Consider the following 16,151-nt stretch of genomic DNA (forward strand, 5'->3'; position numbering starts at 1 on the left):
GTGCGAGCTTAGAAAAAGCTTGTTGTTTCCAATAATAACTCGCGTTCTCGCCTACTCCTCCACCCCCAAGTGCCCTCTCTCTCTCTCTCTCTAAACACTTTTGTTTTTCCTTCTATTCTTCTAATATGGATGCATATGATGTATCTATTTCAGGGGATCGTAAATACTTAAGTGATGATGAGATTGAATTCCGTTGGCCGGAACGCAGTGGCATTTTAGTGGCATCATTGTTTATATATAAATCTACTATATTAATCATATTACCAAGGGGGATTGATGGCTGTTACGGGTTCGGTCACACAACATGCTTAGCCCTCCGGATTTCTTCCTTTCTTCGTTTCTGCAAAGGATAAAACTATATTGGGGCGGTTGGGTATCGATTGCACTCGCTTCATAAATGATGAATGGTAGGGTGGTAATGGCATTGTAGTATTGTAAACATCGGAAGAGCTTGACTGCTGTCGCACACATGTCATGTCTATACTCTTCTATTTTCCGAGTACACCAACACCCCTCATCTACCAATCACAGACATCCTCTGTTTTGATACGTAACAAGCTAGACTTGATTCAGCCAGTCCCGACATTTGGGCACAAGTATTTTAATGCCACGCTTTTGTTCCTCCGCGCCTATCCCGAATGTTTTTTTTTCATGCTTGTCATCAACGGTGAGCCATTTCTTGTTTGCTCCCTCGGGTGCGACTGAGAACTTTCTCACAGGAACACACATCTTCTTTTTTTGTAGTCGGTTATTGCAGCAGTGAGATCTTCGGTTTTGATTTTTAGAGAGAGAGAGTATATATACTTGCTAAATTCTGCTTTATGAGTAATAACTATAGAAAAGAGGGTCCAGAAGTCTTTGAAGATAAAACAGCTATCATACCGGATCTTAATGACTTTTCAATGTCTGCAAATAGGTTATCGCATCACCTTTCTTCATATGCATCTATCATTATCAGTGCGTTGATGCTCTTAATTGGCCAATTAAACCTGGCCCGTAATTTAGCTGCTGGTGGTGATTGTGACATCGCGTGTATCCGCCATCTTTACAAAGTATAATACAGACCCAACCCTCCTTCTCCCGCGGCTCGCTGGTCAGATCAGCTGCTCCAATGTTGTTGCTGATATTGCATACGTAAACGGAGTATAACGGTGCTGTGGTTCCATGCTAATGGAAAGTACTTGCTGCTGCCGTGGTCTATCACATGGTACTTATTGGTAGCGATGATGAGGGAGGGTCCCACACAAGGTCAAAGCTTACCAAGTCTAGTCGACATTACATACGTACAAGTGTCTTGTATCGACAAGCACCACCGCCACCATTGTATGTATCATTTTCATCCCTAATAACAATAAGCCCTGCTATTCCGGGAATCCATTTTTAATTTTATTTGCCAAGCCCCTTAGTCCCAATACCACTACTGCCGCATGTACACAGCCACAATGTGCGTGCGTGCGCTCTATCCTCATATTTTATTACATACGCCGCAGAAAGACGACGTGGCTCATCCCGCTTTAAACCGTAAGCTCCGGTTACTGTTCCTTTTTTTTGTTGGCCACCTTTTCCATCCATTTCAACTTTACATAACGTAGAAAAAAAAAGCGACAGCAACAACAGTTCTTTTGATTACTTCTTCAGCCGCACTGCGTTTCATCAACACCATGTCATCATCTTACGATACCACTAATAGTAACAGCTGCACGACAACATCAACATCAACAGAATATGCAACGTTACCAGTGCATGATCATGATTTTCGTCAACGACAACGCCACGTTGACTGCAGTACACAACAATGGGGCTGTGAAGATGGAATAACCAAAATAAAAGGAGCGCCGTTCTCCTCTTCCTCGTCGCCGCCGAAACTTCCATCATCGTCATCATCAATAGCATCATCCTTTTCTAATAATAATATGACCACCTGTCAACTGTCTTCATCTTACCATTATCCTACTCCAGCAACGCCTTCCCCATACTCAACATTCACAAAGTCGCCATCATTAGCTTCTCCACACACCAAAAAGGAGCGCACAACCTATGTTGCCGGTGGATCATCTTATAGTTCATTTCCAGTAAAACAGCAACACCAAGACGGCAGTGGTAGTAACAAGGCGAAAACACTACCCACGAAATCATCTTCTGCTACTACATCACCAATGACTGCGGCAGTCGCTACGCAACAGCAACAACAACAACAACACAAGCCGTTTCGATGCAACGAATGCGGTCAGACGTTTAGCCGATCGCATAATCTAAAATCCCATTCAGCCACTCATTCTCTCGTGAGACCATACAAGGTGTGTAACTTTCGCAAAGGAAGAAAAAGAGGGAAAAAGGGCACTTGAAAATGAAAAGCAACGCTGCTGTGCTGATTAGCTAATAGTACTATGATAACAGTGTCATACCTGTGGGCGGGAGTTTCGACGCTTGCATGATTTGAAACGTCATCAGAAATTACACACAGGCGAGCGGCCGTATGTATGTCCAACATGCGATCGATCATTTTCGCGTTTGGATGCCTTGAATCGACATCTTAAAGCAGATATCGGTTGCGATCGATCGAAACAGCAACGACAGACCGCTCCAAAAGAACGAAAATCGTGGTCACCATCATCATCAACAGCAGCAGCACGAACGATGAGCACCCCGCCTTCGCCTCCAATCCCTGCAGCAGCTGGTATTGTTGGTTCTGAACCTCGTCGATCATCGGCGCCTACTCCTTTGCCTACTTCATTCCAAGACCCGCAACAACATCACCAGCAGCAAACATTATTACCACCAATTCGATTTTCTTCATATGATTCATTGGATTTAAACCCGGCAGCATCACCATCATCATCGCCGTCGTCACCAAGATCGCCAGCAGCAGCAGCAGCAGCAGTAGCAGCAGCAAGAAGTATAATAGCAGAGCAGCATCAAACAGAAACGGATCAACTTAGACGACAAATACATGATCTACAAGTTGAGGTGACTATTTCGGCTTTACTATAAAAAGGAAAAGAAAAAGAATAATAAAAAAAGATCCCCGTGCTGTATACACTAACCTAAATAAATATGATTTACTGCAGAATCGATTATTGCGATCCCTCGTAACGGGTATTAGTAGTAGCAGTAGTAGCAGCAGCTTACAAGCAGCAACGGAAGAAACAAATAAGCGACGCGTATCTGCAGCAGCAGCAGGAGTGGCACAACAGCATCAGCGAGAAACCCTACTTTTAAGCTCGTCTCCAACCCCTATGGACTGGCGCAAATCACTATAGATCATTTATCACGATGTGCGTATAATATGCATCATGTATATTATCCTGTCTCCTAGTATTACGTGTGCAAACGTCACACACACACGCACACAACCTCTCTCTCTCTCTCTCTCTCTCTCTCTCTCTCTCTCTCTCTCTCTCTGTGTGTGTGTGTGTGTGTGTCAATCTAAGCACTCCCATTCCCTCCGCAACAGTTTCCCCCTTTACTATACCTACTATGACGCCATTAAACCTCCAAATAAAAGTGTATTAAGGAGTAAAGTATTATAATTTGAATCGAGATCAAGGTTATCTAGTTGTGTCCGTCGCATATACAAAATCGGTAACACAAGTGGAACGTCATAGAAGAAAGGTAAAAATATACACAGAATAACTAGTTATAGTTTAGTAGGACAAAAATATGTGTTGCTGCGTTGTGTGTGTGTGTGTACGATATGTATGAAAAGGTATGATGTGTGTTAGAATAGTATAGTAATAGCAATATACATAGTGTCTAATAAATAGCGATGGTGATGATGATGATGATGATGATGATGGCTAAGAGATTTGACAGGCACCATCTGCACCACCGCGTGGGTATTGCTGCTGCAGATGACTTGATGAAGATGATGAAGCGTTGCTGTTGTTGTTGTTATTATTATTATTACACTGTAACCAGAATGACCACTGATCTTTAAATCGATCGACCCATTTGACGAGCATCAGGACGCGTTCACGAAGCATGCGTACGGATAACAGCTTGGCCTTTTCCTCTTGGTTTAATGGCATCATATTAGCTGCCCACCAAATGAAAATGGCTCGGTTTTGTCGCGGACCATGGATAGCCGGTGGATCACCAAATGCACGTAGTAATTGGGCAAAACGATCACTGCCACTCCCTTGACCTTGTGCTGCTGGGGAGTCTCGCAACAGTTTGATAAACGACGCAAGTTGCTGGATCAGATCGTCCGTCGTTGTTTCTTCGTGTCTCGTCGAACTTGGCCCCATCGTTACGTTAAAGGGCGATGATGGCGGTTGTGGGCCAGATGATGATGATGGTGTTGGCGGTCTAACAGAAGCAGCGGTGGGAGTTTGAAATAATGCTTGCGGCGCCGCCGCGGCCGTTGTGGTTGGATTCGCCAGCGGCGATGGTTTTTTTTGGGCAGGTGAGAGCCCGTGAAGATGCATCTGCATCAACCAAGGCGATCGTGCCATCCGTGTTTGCGGATGTGCCCGAGCGGCCCATGACCGTTGCTGCTGTTGCGGAAGGATAGCACCCCCGGGCATGCTCGATCGGGGTCTTGGTGGGTGATATTGTGATGACGATCGATCGAGGTTGTTTGTGTTGCTGTTAATAAAATTACTGTCTGGGCGATTGTGATTTTGGTGGAGCCGGGTTGCTGCACTACTTGTTGTAGTCTGCTGCTGCTGCTGCTGCCTTTGTCGCTGCTCTAGGGTAGCGCGCTGTGCACAGGCTCGCATAATCGCCTCACGCTCTAGGGCCTGTTCTTGTTCTCCATCAATATCGTCAACACGCTCCAATTCGCCGACGTGGTATCCGTCCACCATACTGTGATTCACCACACGAAACCGATGCGATCCGACTGCTTGTACTACCGATCGGCCATCCTCTAATGTTTGGACATGTGTCAGCTCCAACATGGTTCCATATTCATAGAATGGCATTGATATCGCGGCTGTAGGAGGTGCTGCTGCTGCTGCTGCTGCTAATGAAGATGCCCCTGGCTGCTGTTGTCTTCGTACGGCTAGACACATGGCGAATCGGCGTCGGCGAGATTCCATTACTCGACGAAGCATCAGCCTGTAGCGTGGTTCAAAAATATGTATCACACATCGGACGTGTGGGAATGCTAATGAACCGATCAATATCGGGACTCTTTTATCGTCATCAACATGAGCGCCACTGTCTTGCAGCAGTTCATCTTGACGCTGTTGCGGAAATAACGCCTGCACCAAATGGCATAGCAATGGTGTTGGTGGCGGTGTCCAGCTGATAGACTGGCGACATATAGGACAGGAAGGCATATGGTCGAGTGATCTGACAAGACACGACTGACAAAATGTATGGCCACATGGCGCTGTGGCAGGGTTGTAGAAGCAGGAACAGCAGATAGGACATTCGAGCAGGCGCACGAGGTGAACCCTCAACACGTCTTTGGTGATTTGCTGTTTTTGTTGATCGAGTGAACGCATGGCATGTTGAATCTGATCAATGGTGACATTGGTGCGGGTATGTGTTGTGTGTACTCTCTGACAGTCGGGAGCAACGCATGGTTTCTGCTGTTGCGGTGTTGCTGCGATAGCAGTTGTTGCATTCAGCGTAGTGGTAGGGTCGCAGTTTTGGCAGATGGTGTAGCCACAAGGGAGGGTGAGTGGGCGAATAAGAGCGGTGCGGCATGCAGGACATATACTAAGCGCGGCGACAATGGCAGATGATGGCTCTTCTTCCTGCTGCTGCTGCTGCTGCTGCTGCTGCTGCTCCTTCTCGCGAGGACGCTTGACCTCTTGCTGCTGCGACAATTCATTGTCGTATTCACGGGATCGTTTGTTCGAGTTGTACAGTGTGGAAGATAATCGTTGGTTGAAGCACGGCAGAAGGTGTGTGTGTGTGTGTGTGTGTGGAATAGAGCGAGTAGCGAGTGAATGGTAAAAATAAAAAGGAGAGGAAATGGAAGATAAAAGCAAAAGAAGAACAAAAAAGTAAAAGAAGCTGTTTCCTGTTCTGTTTTAAGTGGGGACAGAAACGCTCCCAGCGAGCAGCAGTGCGTGGAAGGAAGGAAGGAAGCGAAAAAAATAGAGTGTGCGTTAGTGAGCGGGTGGGCCTTTCTCGATCGATCGATGCACAAAAGAGAGACGGAAAGGAAAGTTAAAAAAAAAAAAAAAGGTTTTTGTGGAACCAGCATCCAAATTGGGAAGGGAGTTCCATGCATTAAATAAAAAAAAATTCCTGCCACTTTTTATCTCTTTTATTCTTCTTTGGTCTTATTCCGCCTTTTTCTTCTTGCCGCCTCCTCCTACATTCATCACCTTGACAGGCCGGTCCGTGTACACAGGGTGCAGCTGCCGCTCAATGTAGCTGCTGAACGTGCTGTCCGCCGTGCCATAGAACGCGTGCCCCTGTGCCGCTATCATCGCATCCACCATCGGGATCAAGTACGACTCCAGCTTCACCTTCTCCTCAACCACCTGGATCCGCTTGAGGTCGTGCAGCTCCTCGCCAAAGTCCGACAGCACAAACACACAAGGGAACGTAGCAAAGATCTTGCGCAAGAGCGGGCTCGTCCTGGGCGACGCCGCATCCGTGGCAATGTAGATCACCGTCTTTTGGAACCGTCTGGTGGCCGCATCCATGCCAGTCGGCGGCTCACACATTCTCGTCAGTCCTGCCGGCGGCGTGCTGCCCAGCATTTCCTGGATCTTGGGCGGGTGGTTGACCTCGATTGGCTTGCTGAGGTCCTCATTGATCGGCTTGAACTTGCGCAGCTGACGGACTTCATAGTCCTCGTTCTCTTGTCTGTCCTGGTCATGCTTGTAGTCCTCGTAGTACGCAACCTGGTCCACATTCAAATCCGTAAATGCATCGACGAGCTTGTGGTAAATGTCATCCACATGGATCGACGCTCTGACTTTGAACAAGCCATCCCCAACACGGATATGCAAACCGACAAATTGGTCCACCCCACCGAGCTGTCGTACCACCCGTGCCGCTGTTTCCGCCAAAATGGGGTTCCGGAAGATCATTTCCGACCGGAACGTTCTGAGCAGCTCGGCATGTGCTTCGGTTTGTGCGAGCACCCGATAAGTGCCAAATACTGATCCAAAGTGCAAAACCGGTGTCTCGATGGCCTCCAACGTGGCCACATCGATCCGGTTCACAAATTTGGCCAAAGGTGTCGCCGAATCTGGCTTGTCGTACACTCGAAACTCATAGGGCGACATGTCCTTCATGAAGTAGATGTCGTCGACGCCGACTTGGAGTGTGTCCATGATCCATTCTGTCGATAAGTCGTCGCGGAACACGATCCGTACATTGTCTTTGATGCCCTTAGACAGATCATAGAAGAACGACCATGGTACTTGCGTCCAGCGAAAGTAGTTGAGGCATTCAGATGGCAGCGGCTCGTCAGGTCCAACTTGTGGACAGTGCTCAAGTCCTCGCTTCGTTTGTAGTAGAAGCCGTTCGTACATTTTGTCGTATCGCAGCCACGGCATGGCTGGATTGCCCAAAAAGACCGGTGGCAGTAATAGGGTGCGGTTCAAGTAGGCCGCCAACAAGAGCGCGTTTTCGAGCTCGATACGTTGGTTGTGGAAACCAGAATGTGGCAAATACGTGATGAACTTTTCGCCAGGTCCTGGTTGATGTAATGTGAATGCTGGAGGGTAGATGACTGGAATGGCATCATTGTCCGGCAACGATGAGGTTGGATCTGGATGCTGTTGTTGTTTTTGACGATTTGGTGCTGGTGGTGGTGGTGATTGTGGTTCGTGATGGGATGTAGAATTGCTAAAAGATGGTGAGGATGAATGACGACTGAAAAGTAAAAAGACAAGAAAGACAGTAGAGCAGGCGGCAATCAGAGCGATCCGCCGCCGAGAAGTGAGAGGCATCATGATGAGTGACAGCAGCGGCAAAGTAAGATCACCATAAAACAAACGAAAATCCCGCAGAAGTCTAGTAGGCCCGGAGGAAACGGCTGGTTAATTGAGCGCATCATTTACAAAGGGTTATTGATTTCCCACCTTGTCCAGACTCATAAACACACCGCTATTTTTAAACTTCCATGTCGAGGTATTAGGTGCACAGCCGTATATTTTGGAGTATTTGTTTAATTATGGGCATATTCGCTTCCCTGCAAATAAGATTGTTTATCCACGAGGATGGTATTGGTTGTTCTTGGTCATGCTAACTCAACGCCATGTACATACTGAGAGCTGTTACTCTTTCATATGAGTGATATTATCAAGATAAACTTAAAGTGCATACTCGATGATTTGCAAAGCACTTGGTTGATAGCAGCACTATAAAGAAGGATACATGTCAACTTACTGGAACAGATGTTTGCTTCTTTTGACTGGAGTGGACCTGTGATCAACAGAGAACATGCTACCTGACCCAAGAATGGGGCCCTTCTGATGCCTGCAATATACGAACTGAGAACCCTTAAACCCGGCATTTTTGGCGTGCATGACATTGAAGCATCATGAGAATAGACATAACGAGTGTGGTCTGTAGCAACATGAAGGAACCATTCTACAGCTTATGGCACAGATCACATAACCATGTTGACGTATAAAATGCGACTGTAGGAAGCCCGGGAGAGAATTTTCGGTAAAGGTGTGAACCAGCTTATTATTACTTGCATGGGCCAACATTATTTTACAATAGCAGTGTGGCTAAAACATATGTTGGCTCAAGCACTTAAGGCTTTGTTGCTTTGGTATACTTTTCATTTTACCACAAATTACTCGGTAAAAGTAAATTGAAAGCCCAAAGCCTTTTAGGTTTTTAGGTTTTGAACTCATATACTCAACGGGCGGGATCCTGCAAGCTTTCCCTCTCTTGTTTCTTCTTTTGAGAACCATGGCTTCCAAATATTCTGCCCTCCCTGATATTGTACGGTTCAAACAATATTAGAAAACTAGCACGATTTTGTTTTTAACTCAATTAATGGTAGGACGATCAACCTGACGTTTACGAGACCCCAGATTCGGGTGATGTAGCCCATGCTACCACTTTAGGTGATCAGGTACATTGAAGACACACATCTATTTTTCTGGTTTTGCCAATTGACACAAGAAGCTACCGTTTTCTTTCGGCTCCAATTCCAAAACTCAAGTAAATGCTATTACTAATACTACGTACCACTAACTCTTGTAGTCGAGTGATGAGGATGATGGAAATGAAAACGTCGTACGATCTCGGGTTTCTGTCAAAGATGCCAGCGCACGGTTTAAAGATAGTGTTGTCGAATCCTCGGGCATCGGTTCGTGTTTTCTTTCTTGCTTCTTTCTCTACTGTCCTACATTACATAATTTACAAAGGCTACAAATGAACAACCCAACCTTGAGAATTGACAGATGGATGGAACAAATTTACAACAACTCTTAGATTTCACGGATCGTTTGACGCGTAGAAAAAAGGCAATGTATCGCAGCTACGTTCGACGACCGGCTGCTTTGGAAACGAGTGAGTATGAGCTTTTACCAAAAGACTTGGAGCTCCAAGAAACGTCAATCCAAAAGCTTCGTCGTTTGATGTTTGAGGTCCAAGAGTTGAACGAAGAAGTAGAGAAAAAGAAGGTTGGTTTGTTGACAAATTCAGATCTATTATCAAAATTCACCACCACCCTCCAATCTTTCCTCGATGGCAGTGATTGACTTTGGTTTCCCTACGTATAGGAATCAGAGACGGAAAAGGAAGATGTCAGCCAGGCAGACTTGCTTTCTCAAATATCGTTCTTGCAATCGGATTTGACGAGACTTGGCAAGAACTTGGGCGAAACACTAGTAGATGAATCGACCAACTATGGCAACCGCATCGATGAGGCCAAACGGCTTATCAAACAGCTTGAAGCTTACAAAACGGCAGCTGTCGCCAAGGAAAACGACAACAATAACAGCAGTGAGAATGACGACGCGGTTCTTATCGAAAAGAATGACAAGGGCGATGTAATGTGTCATTATTTTTCCTTGTTTTAATTTAGTGGCGATGAGCCTCTTGCAAGAATGAGAGAAGGCTCACATGTTTCATACGTTGATAGGTTCTTACATATGAACTCTACTATACCCCCGAGACAGCAAAAATGCACAAGGAGAGCAAAGTTTCCGATATCGATGAGAGGATTGCCAAGCTGGAATCGTTAGTCGGATCTAGCTCAGGCCGTGGTTTGGATGACTTGGTAAGTGTTGGAAATACTACTTTGACACAACCGGCGTGGATACCGAGAATAAAATGGGAAAGACTCAACTTTTTTGCTATAATATTTGTAGCCACCAAGTCTTGCCACGGCATCCCTCATCGGATCCGTGTCGAAACTAGAGCAACAAATCACCATTCTGGCCCAACCAAGGCAATTGGAAACCGTTGCTCGAAGAGTGAAAGTGTTGATCAGTGAATTGGATAGACTCAATGAGCTCAAGTCGGGTCGTAAGGATTTGTCATTGGGCTTTCTTTCTAGCACTACATCGCTACCAAGCACTGCCGGTGGTGCAGCTGGTGCTAATGCAGCAAATGAAAATAAAGAAGCCCAAGGTCTTTCCAGTGAGGCTGAAGAAAAGGTATGTTGGACACAGATTTATAGGCTTCCATAGAGGAGAGGGGGAGAGGAATCTGTTGAGATACATGGTTTTGCGTTTATTGATAGGCATCTCTAGGTCAACCAACTTTTCGCAACAATGGAAAAAGTCGATCCACTTTTAAACTTAACACCAGCACTGCTTACACGCTTAAAAGCGCTGCAAGGTCTTCATACTGAAGCATCTACCTTTGGTCGATCAGTTAAAGCTATCTCTGAAGAGCAAACCCGTATCACTGATGAACTGAAGAACCTCAGTACAGCCTGTGAACTGGTAAAGTAGTTCTCTATATATCCCACGCAACCTCTGTTCCATTTACATGAGAAAAAAAATATTTGCTAAGAGGAACCATTGTATAGCTCAATAAGAGTCTCAAGGAAAATGAAGATACAGTCAACAGCAATATCAAGGTCATTGATGGTCGGATGACTGAACTTGTACAGCGTGTTGGCGCATTGAGTACGGCTCCATAGATATATAACATAGGTTGCCCGCTTCTCTTTACCATCGCAAAACACAAGCTTTTATACTATTATATTTCCCATCTACCATCACGCGCCCGTATACTTATACCTTCTCTCCTTTTGTTCTTTTCTATATCTCTCTCTTCTGCTCTCACTCTCCGTCTCAACTTATGACTCACTCTTGATCTTTTTGGTCTGCGAATACTATTGAAAAACAAAAATCTTATTACTGTTATATCGACTTGCATAAGTTTTGGAACATGCAACTTACATAATTTATGAAGGAAGCAAGCAGCAGATAAAATGTAGGCAACATACTATCCAACTCATCGCACAATTCCACATGTATGACTTATGATAGCCATAAACTTATATCCAGGTAACTGTCCATATAAGAATGTATGAAAACTGCTCACGTGATTAATTTATTTACAGATTATAGATGAGCAATGGATGTAAAATATGTAGATATAAGAATAAATGATATGTGGTGATTAGGTGTAACAAGTAAGATGGTAGCCGGGATAATGATGAAATCGGGATGCACGAACGATATTTGTTTGCTTAGGCGCCGGTATTGGTACAGTCACTGCCTAGCAGATAATGACTTCGACCACCCATGGGATTCACAAAACTACCATAGTAATCAGGCGACTTGGAACAGCGCATAGGATCCGAAAGATACTTGTTACTTGGTGCGTATGAACATTCACTGGTAATGGATCCAGGCCTTGAGCTTACTGGCGACGAGTGGTCACTTGACGACGGTGTGCATGCTTTGCCAGCAGACTTGTTATGGAAAGAGAAGAATCTTTGAATAGAAGAGAAAGCAATTGTTGTCTTGATAATAGTGTGGACAAGTGAACAAGGAGGTGGAGGTTTATATAGTTTTCAACCTCGTAAACAGTTATCCGTCAACCGCCGGTTGGCTATGTAATTTCCATTTTCGGGTCGATTCACATGCTGACTTTGCAAATACGTAACCCTACCATCGGCAAAGCGTTTGTTTTGCGCCCAAACGTTGTTGGCTACTTATTGTATAGTTAAATAGATCGGAAAGGCGTCACAAACTGCCAAAGTAGAGCATACATATGAGAATCATATTGAAATACACGATAAAGGAACGAATATGTACCGTGAGTACAATCAATTGGGATAATAAAATGACTTGAGTACGGTCAAGTAGGTACAACGAGTATAGTAGTTTGGGGATGCTAATAAAATCCTTTAAGTTCCATCAATATCAGTGGTTTCTTGAACGAGCGGTTTGGCTTCTTATATCGCTACATACAGTATAACTTCGATACGGTCGGTTTGACTAAAACGGAGTCAAAGGGGTGTCAAAGAAGAAAAGCGAGAGAAAGAGTTCTGTCTTTTATTATTATAGGCATGTAAGTGTTTTATATTGCTCAACAGGTATGAGCGTGCATGTAGGCATACTAATGAATTTCTTAGAAATAATAGTCACACAATGTTGCATGACTACATACTTTATGCGAACCCAAAAAGAAATTGCCTGATTTAGTTTGTAAAATAGCATGAATGACAGTTTCTTATCAAAACGAAACAAAACGCCTAAGCTGCTTTCACCCTGAGGCAAGATATAAAAGCAACATTATATGTTCAGCTTGTGTAAAAAAGACAAGTGCTTGTCCATTATGCATAAGTGCTTTACCGCAAGTCAACTTGCTGCTGTAACCAAAGGCATCTGAAGTACTTATCAAACAAAGCAAAACTCATAAGCGACAAGAGAAATTTTTACGCAAATGTGCTCTTTGGAGAGAAAAAAAAAGATCCCGACATGTTTCTGTTGCTACGAGTTTCGGGAAAAACGATAATCAATTCTAGGTTACAACTGTCCAATCAGGGACTGTTCCATCGAATTTTTCGCGCTGGATAGTGGTGCCCGCCATCTTGAGCGTACCCACTAGTGATCCACCTATCCAAGTGCGGCAGTTTGGCGTAAACACTTGGCCCGCGCCTCGATCCGTCATGAAGCACATCTCTATCCCTTCAAGACGCTTATATTTTGCAGTACGAAGCAAACTATGCAGCTCATGTAAAAGTCGTGCTTGAAAACCAGGGATCATACTCGTTCCACCAACGGTCAAAAGCGACGCTGCAAGTGGCCTTCGAAGGTCGGTCGGTACCTGGTGTAGCAACATTTAATGTCCAAGAGTAGTAGTTCTCTTTACATTAAATGAAAAGAGCAAAATCTCTTCTATATATACCTTCAGTAAGCAATCGAGTATACATTCACCGATCCCATTGATCTCCTCGTTCTGATTTCCCGTAAATAGGATAGTTGATGCTTGCTCACGTACATATCCAGGTATCCATAATGTTTCTCCTCCAATATCATTCTCTAAACGGTAATACATGTCACTCGATCTGCTATCCTGCTGTTGGTCGTTGTAACCACCATTCGTGTGCGATGGGAGTACAAGAACGCAACGTGTCTTTATATCTTCGACCCGCTCGTTTGACAAAATATGATCTGGCACAGTCAACCGTGGGGCAACAGATGTCGGTATATTTGCACTGGTTTGAATAATGCGGGCATGCGACTTTAAAAGCTCTCGTAGAGACTCGGTTACTGCGCGTCCAGCCAATGGTGTCATTTGAACAGCTGTTATCAAGGGCCGTGCAAAATATATCTATCATAATCATCTTCAGTTTGTAAATACCAATACTTTGCATCATCACAACGGAGACGCTTTATACGTAAAATACAAGTTTACCGGCAAAACAGTAGTCTCCAAATGACCACAGTCGATCACAAGGCCCGTTGATTCGCCCGTAGTCAGCAAGGCTAATAAATGACTAGGAACAAAACAGAGTGCAGGTACTTGAAGTCGATGGAACAAAATATTGGCAATCATTTCCTTGATACGGATCGGCATCATGGGCGATTCGCATAGCACGACTGTCCGCTGTTTAGGATCCGTTAATAGGCATCTAAAAGATACACATAATCAAAAATTATGCACAATGTCGAAACCCCGCATTCTCTCATCGTACCGCCGTTGGTGTTATGTGTGTCACTGAGAACTATACTGTCGGATCAAGTAGTATCATATCTCTATATTACCTAAAAAATGCCTCCTGGAGTGTTTCACATAATGTCGTTTCAGCTGTGGTGATATCTCGGCCACTGCGCATCCAATCCAGGTCGTATAAGTCGTTCCATGTCTATGTATACCAATGTCAGAAGAGAGAAGGAGAAATAAAGATAATGGACAGAATAGTGGCCCGCGTACGTTATATATTTTGCTGTTTCTCGTTTGCGCATAGTAAGCTATTATTTTCCTTGGCTTTGACTCTCCTGAAAACCCGACTTTGCAGTGACGGGACCCAATGTCGAGCACGACTCTATCTTCATTACTGTAAATGGAGGTCCGTCTCGAAAGTAATGACGAACTGGAAGGAAGAGATGCAATGCTCCAAGAAGAGAATGACCCGAGTCTGGCACCAGTGGGGGTTGTTGTTGACGATACGGGAGGTCTGGTAGTCATAGCTGCTGGGTTTTTTGTTTCATGCGTTGCTAAAAAGTAAATTCAGTGGTACTATAAGGTGAGGAAAATAACCCGCCGCATCTTTCGCCCTCTTCATCGTCACAATTTTCAATCCATATTGCTTGTGATACGGATGCGCGTCTTTGTTTACATCTAATCACATTAGGAAACACAATCCCCCCACATTGTTCTTTTTATATACCTGTAGATTTTTGAAAGAATTAGAGACCTTGTGTAATTGGTCGCTTCCTTGCGGTACAGTTTAGGAGGAGAACAATTACAAATGAGGGACACCGCAACTGAAAAGAACCCGTATAATGGGGGAAAAAGCTAGGGTGGAGGAGAGACTGCGGAAGGTTGAAATCGATGTTGAAAGTGATGGGAAATTACAGAAGATAGAGGGGACAAATGATGAGAACGATAAGATAGATACTTTAAAACATGCTGTAAGGACGACTAGAAGAGGGCATCCTCTGAAGCAGGTTCTGGATTCGATGCATCATAGCCAACACATGGATGGCTGAGGCGGTCTATTTCACGCAGGACACGGAGCATAGTCAGCTCTTTAATTAGCTGTACTAATAATGAAAAACTAATCCGAACTGTGTAAGCTACTACTACCTAAAAGACTGTAAGCTTCATTGATATACTGCGATGGTGTGTCTACCATGTATGAAAGAAATATAAAAACTTGTGCCCCATATTTGTATAAATGTGTGCAGTAGATGGTTATGACTTTTTGTCTTATTCATTGTCGTCGGAACTAAGGAGACAACGACGAAGAGCATCATCAAGTGGCGAAAGCCCCCACCTCTTGCGAACGACGTTAATTAGACAAGAGTCGACAGAGGCACGTTTACAGCTTCAAGTACATCTGCTATATGTGGAGCCGAGGGATTTCGTTTTATATTCGGTAATCGACTCATAGATGACAACGGCAGCATAAATGTTAAAAGTAGATAGCAGCTAGTCAGTTATGTAAAGTACATACTAGAATGTCGCTTTGACGGGAAATTGGCACATACAGAGCCGCAAGTCACACTATGGTGCGGTGAAGGAGTCGGGTCATACTCTGTTGCTGTTCGCTACTCGCGCTGCTGCACATATTGCTCAAATGGTTACGACCACATTGGACACTGATATGACGCCCGTGTATAGACGTTAGTCTCTTCCTTGCGGCAAAAGAGATTGAGGAATAGTATGTATTGCTTATGACTATATATGTTTGATCATTTTAGTACATAAAACTACTTTAACATTGATTCTCTCTCCTCATTACCCGCTCAATTTTGTTTCATGCGTTTTTAGAGGAGCTTTTAACGTCTATTGACCATGTATATGTGATGAAGTAATCTTACTGTATCTCTAATATATAAAAAGTGCACGGAAACTTTCTTTTGATCCACAAAATTCTCTATTGTATACATGTTATCCACATCACTCACATGCCGCAAGAAAAGTATGTATGGTAGCGTAACGCCTTGTTTACGAGAAGAATTCAATCAAATCTGTCACCAGTAACTACTTGTAGTACGCTGCTAGCTCAAATATATAATGTATCTAGGAAAACTTTTGCTGTTGTAAGAACTTATGTAGCATTTGATGAATTATCTTCG

The 16,151-nt window shown here is 44.2% G+C and overlaps 7 protein-coding genes across 7 annotated transcripts; 4 read left to right on the forward strand and 3 right to left on the reverse strand.

The window, feature by feature from the left end:
- The first annotated feature begins 221 nt into the window (after positions 1-221).
- On the forward strand, positions 222-805 carry BDB00DRAFT_799314 (uncharacterized protein). Its single transcript, XM_053121677.1, has one exon. It carries the CDS (start codon positions 475-477, stop codon positions 703-705), a length of 231 nt encoding a protein of 76 aa, XP_052985002.1. The 5' UTR covers positions 222-474; the 3' UTR covers positions 706-805.
- Positions 806-2,222: 1,417 nt separating this feature from the next.
- BDB00DRAFT_722067 (uncharacterized protein) lies at positions 2,223-2,532 on the forward strand (the record flags this gene model as incomplete). Its single annotated transcript, XM_053118194.1, has 2 exons — positions 2,223-2,297; positions 2,398-2,532. Coding segments are annotated over 2 exons (210 nt in total), but the record flags the coding sequence as incomplete, so codon positions are not given.
- Positions 2,533-3,773: 1,241 nt separating this feature from the next.
- Positions 3,774-5,740, reverse strand: BDB00DRAFT_799318 (uncharacterized protein). The gene has a single exon (XM_053121678.1). The coding sequence runs from the start codon at positions 5,451-5,453 to the stop codon at positions 3,798-3,800; it is 1,656 nt and encodes a 551-aa protein (XP_052985004.1). The 5' UTR covers positions 5,454-5,740; the 3' UTR covers positions 3,774-3,797.
- A 425-nt stretch (positions 5,741-6,165) lies between these two features.
- BDB00DRAFT_799319 (uncharacterized protein) lies at positions 6,166-7,945 on the reverse strand. Its single transcript, XM_053121679.1, has one exon. It carries the CDS (start codon positions 7,869-7,871, stop codon positions 6,243-6,245), a length of 1,629 nt encoding a protein of 542 aa, XP_052985005.1. The 5' UTR covers positions 7,872-7,945; the 3' UTR covers positions 6,166-6,242.
- An 896-nt stretch (positions 7,946-8,841) lies between these two features.
- BDB00DRAFT_754640 (Dynamitin-domain-containing protein) lies at positions 8,842-9,638 on the forward strand (the record flags this gene model as incomplete). The annotated part of the gene is made up of 4 exons (XM_053118778.1): positions 8,842-8,874; positions 8,936-9,007; positions 9,139-9,244; positions 9,370-9,638. 4 exons carry the CDS (start codon positions 8,842-8,844, stop codon positions 9,636-9,638), a joined length of 480 nt encoding a protein of 159 aa, XP_052985006.1.
- Positions 9,639-10,063: 425 nt separating this feature from the next.
- Positions 10,064-10,838, forward strand: BDB00DRAFT_881169 (uncharacterized protein; the record flags this gene model as incomplete). Its single annotated transcript, XM_053128060.1, has 3 exons — positions 10,064-10,159; positions 10,251-10,538; positions 10,635-10,838. 3 exons carry the CDS (start codon positions 10,064-10,066, stop codon positions 10,836-10,838), a joined length of 588 nt encoding a protein of 195 aa, XP_052985007.1.
- Positions 10,839-12,783: 1,945 nt separating this feature from the next.
- Positions 12,784-14,646, reverse strand: BDB00DRAFT_935448 (actin family). The gene is made up of 5 exons (XM_053129190.1): positions 14,281-14,646; positions 14,112-14,212; positions 13,762-13,978; positions 13,252-13,677; positions 12,784-13,170 (listed from the first exon to the last, which is right to left on the reverse strand). The coding sequence occupies exons 1-5, from the start codon at positions 14,533-14,535 to the stop codon at positions 12,865-12,867; spliced, it is 1,305 nt and encodes a 434-aa protein (XP_052985008.1). The 5' UTR covers positions 14,536-14,646; the 3' UTR covers positions 12,784-12,864.
- Between the last annotated feature and the right edge of the window lie 1,505 nt (positions 14,647-16,151).

Source organism: Zychaea mexicana (assembly GCF_025766255.1).
Source record: "Zychaea mexicana strain RSA 1403 chromosome Unknown BDB00scaffold_4, whole genome shotgun sequence".
Lineage (NCBI taxonomy): Eukaryota > Fungi > Mucoromycota > Mucoromycetes > Mucorales > Lichtheimiaceae > Zychaea > Zychaea mexicana.

Excerpts from the sequence above, each read along its gene's own strand:
- BDB00DRAFT_799319 (XM_053121679.1), bottom strand. The coding sequence starts at position 7,871 with ATGATGCCTCTCACTTCTCGGCGGCGGATCGCTCTGATTGCCGCCTGC.
- BDB00DRAFT_935448 (XM_053129190.1), bottom strand. The coding sequence starts at position 14,535 with ATGACTACCAGACCTCCCGTATCGTCAACAACAACCCCCACTGGTGCC. Across the intron at positions 14,213-14,280 it reads GAAACAGCAAAATATATAAC|ACATGGAACGACTTATACGA; the intron begins GTACGCGGGCCA and ends TGGTATACATAG. Across the intron at positions 13,979-14,111 it reads CTCCAGGAGGCATTTTTTAG|ATGCCTATTAACGGATCCTA; the intron begins GTAATATAGAGA and ends TGTATCTTTTAG.
- BDB00DRAFT_799314 (XM_053121677.1), top strand. The coding sequence starts at position 475 with ATGTCTATACTCTTCTATTTTCCGAGTACACCAACACCCCTCATCTAC.
- BDB00DRAFT_799318 (XM_053121678.1), bottom strand. The coding sequence starts at position 5,453 with ATGCGTTCACTCGATCAACAAAAACAGCAAATCACCAAAGACGTGTTG.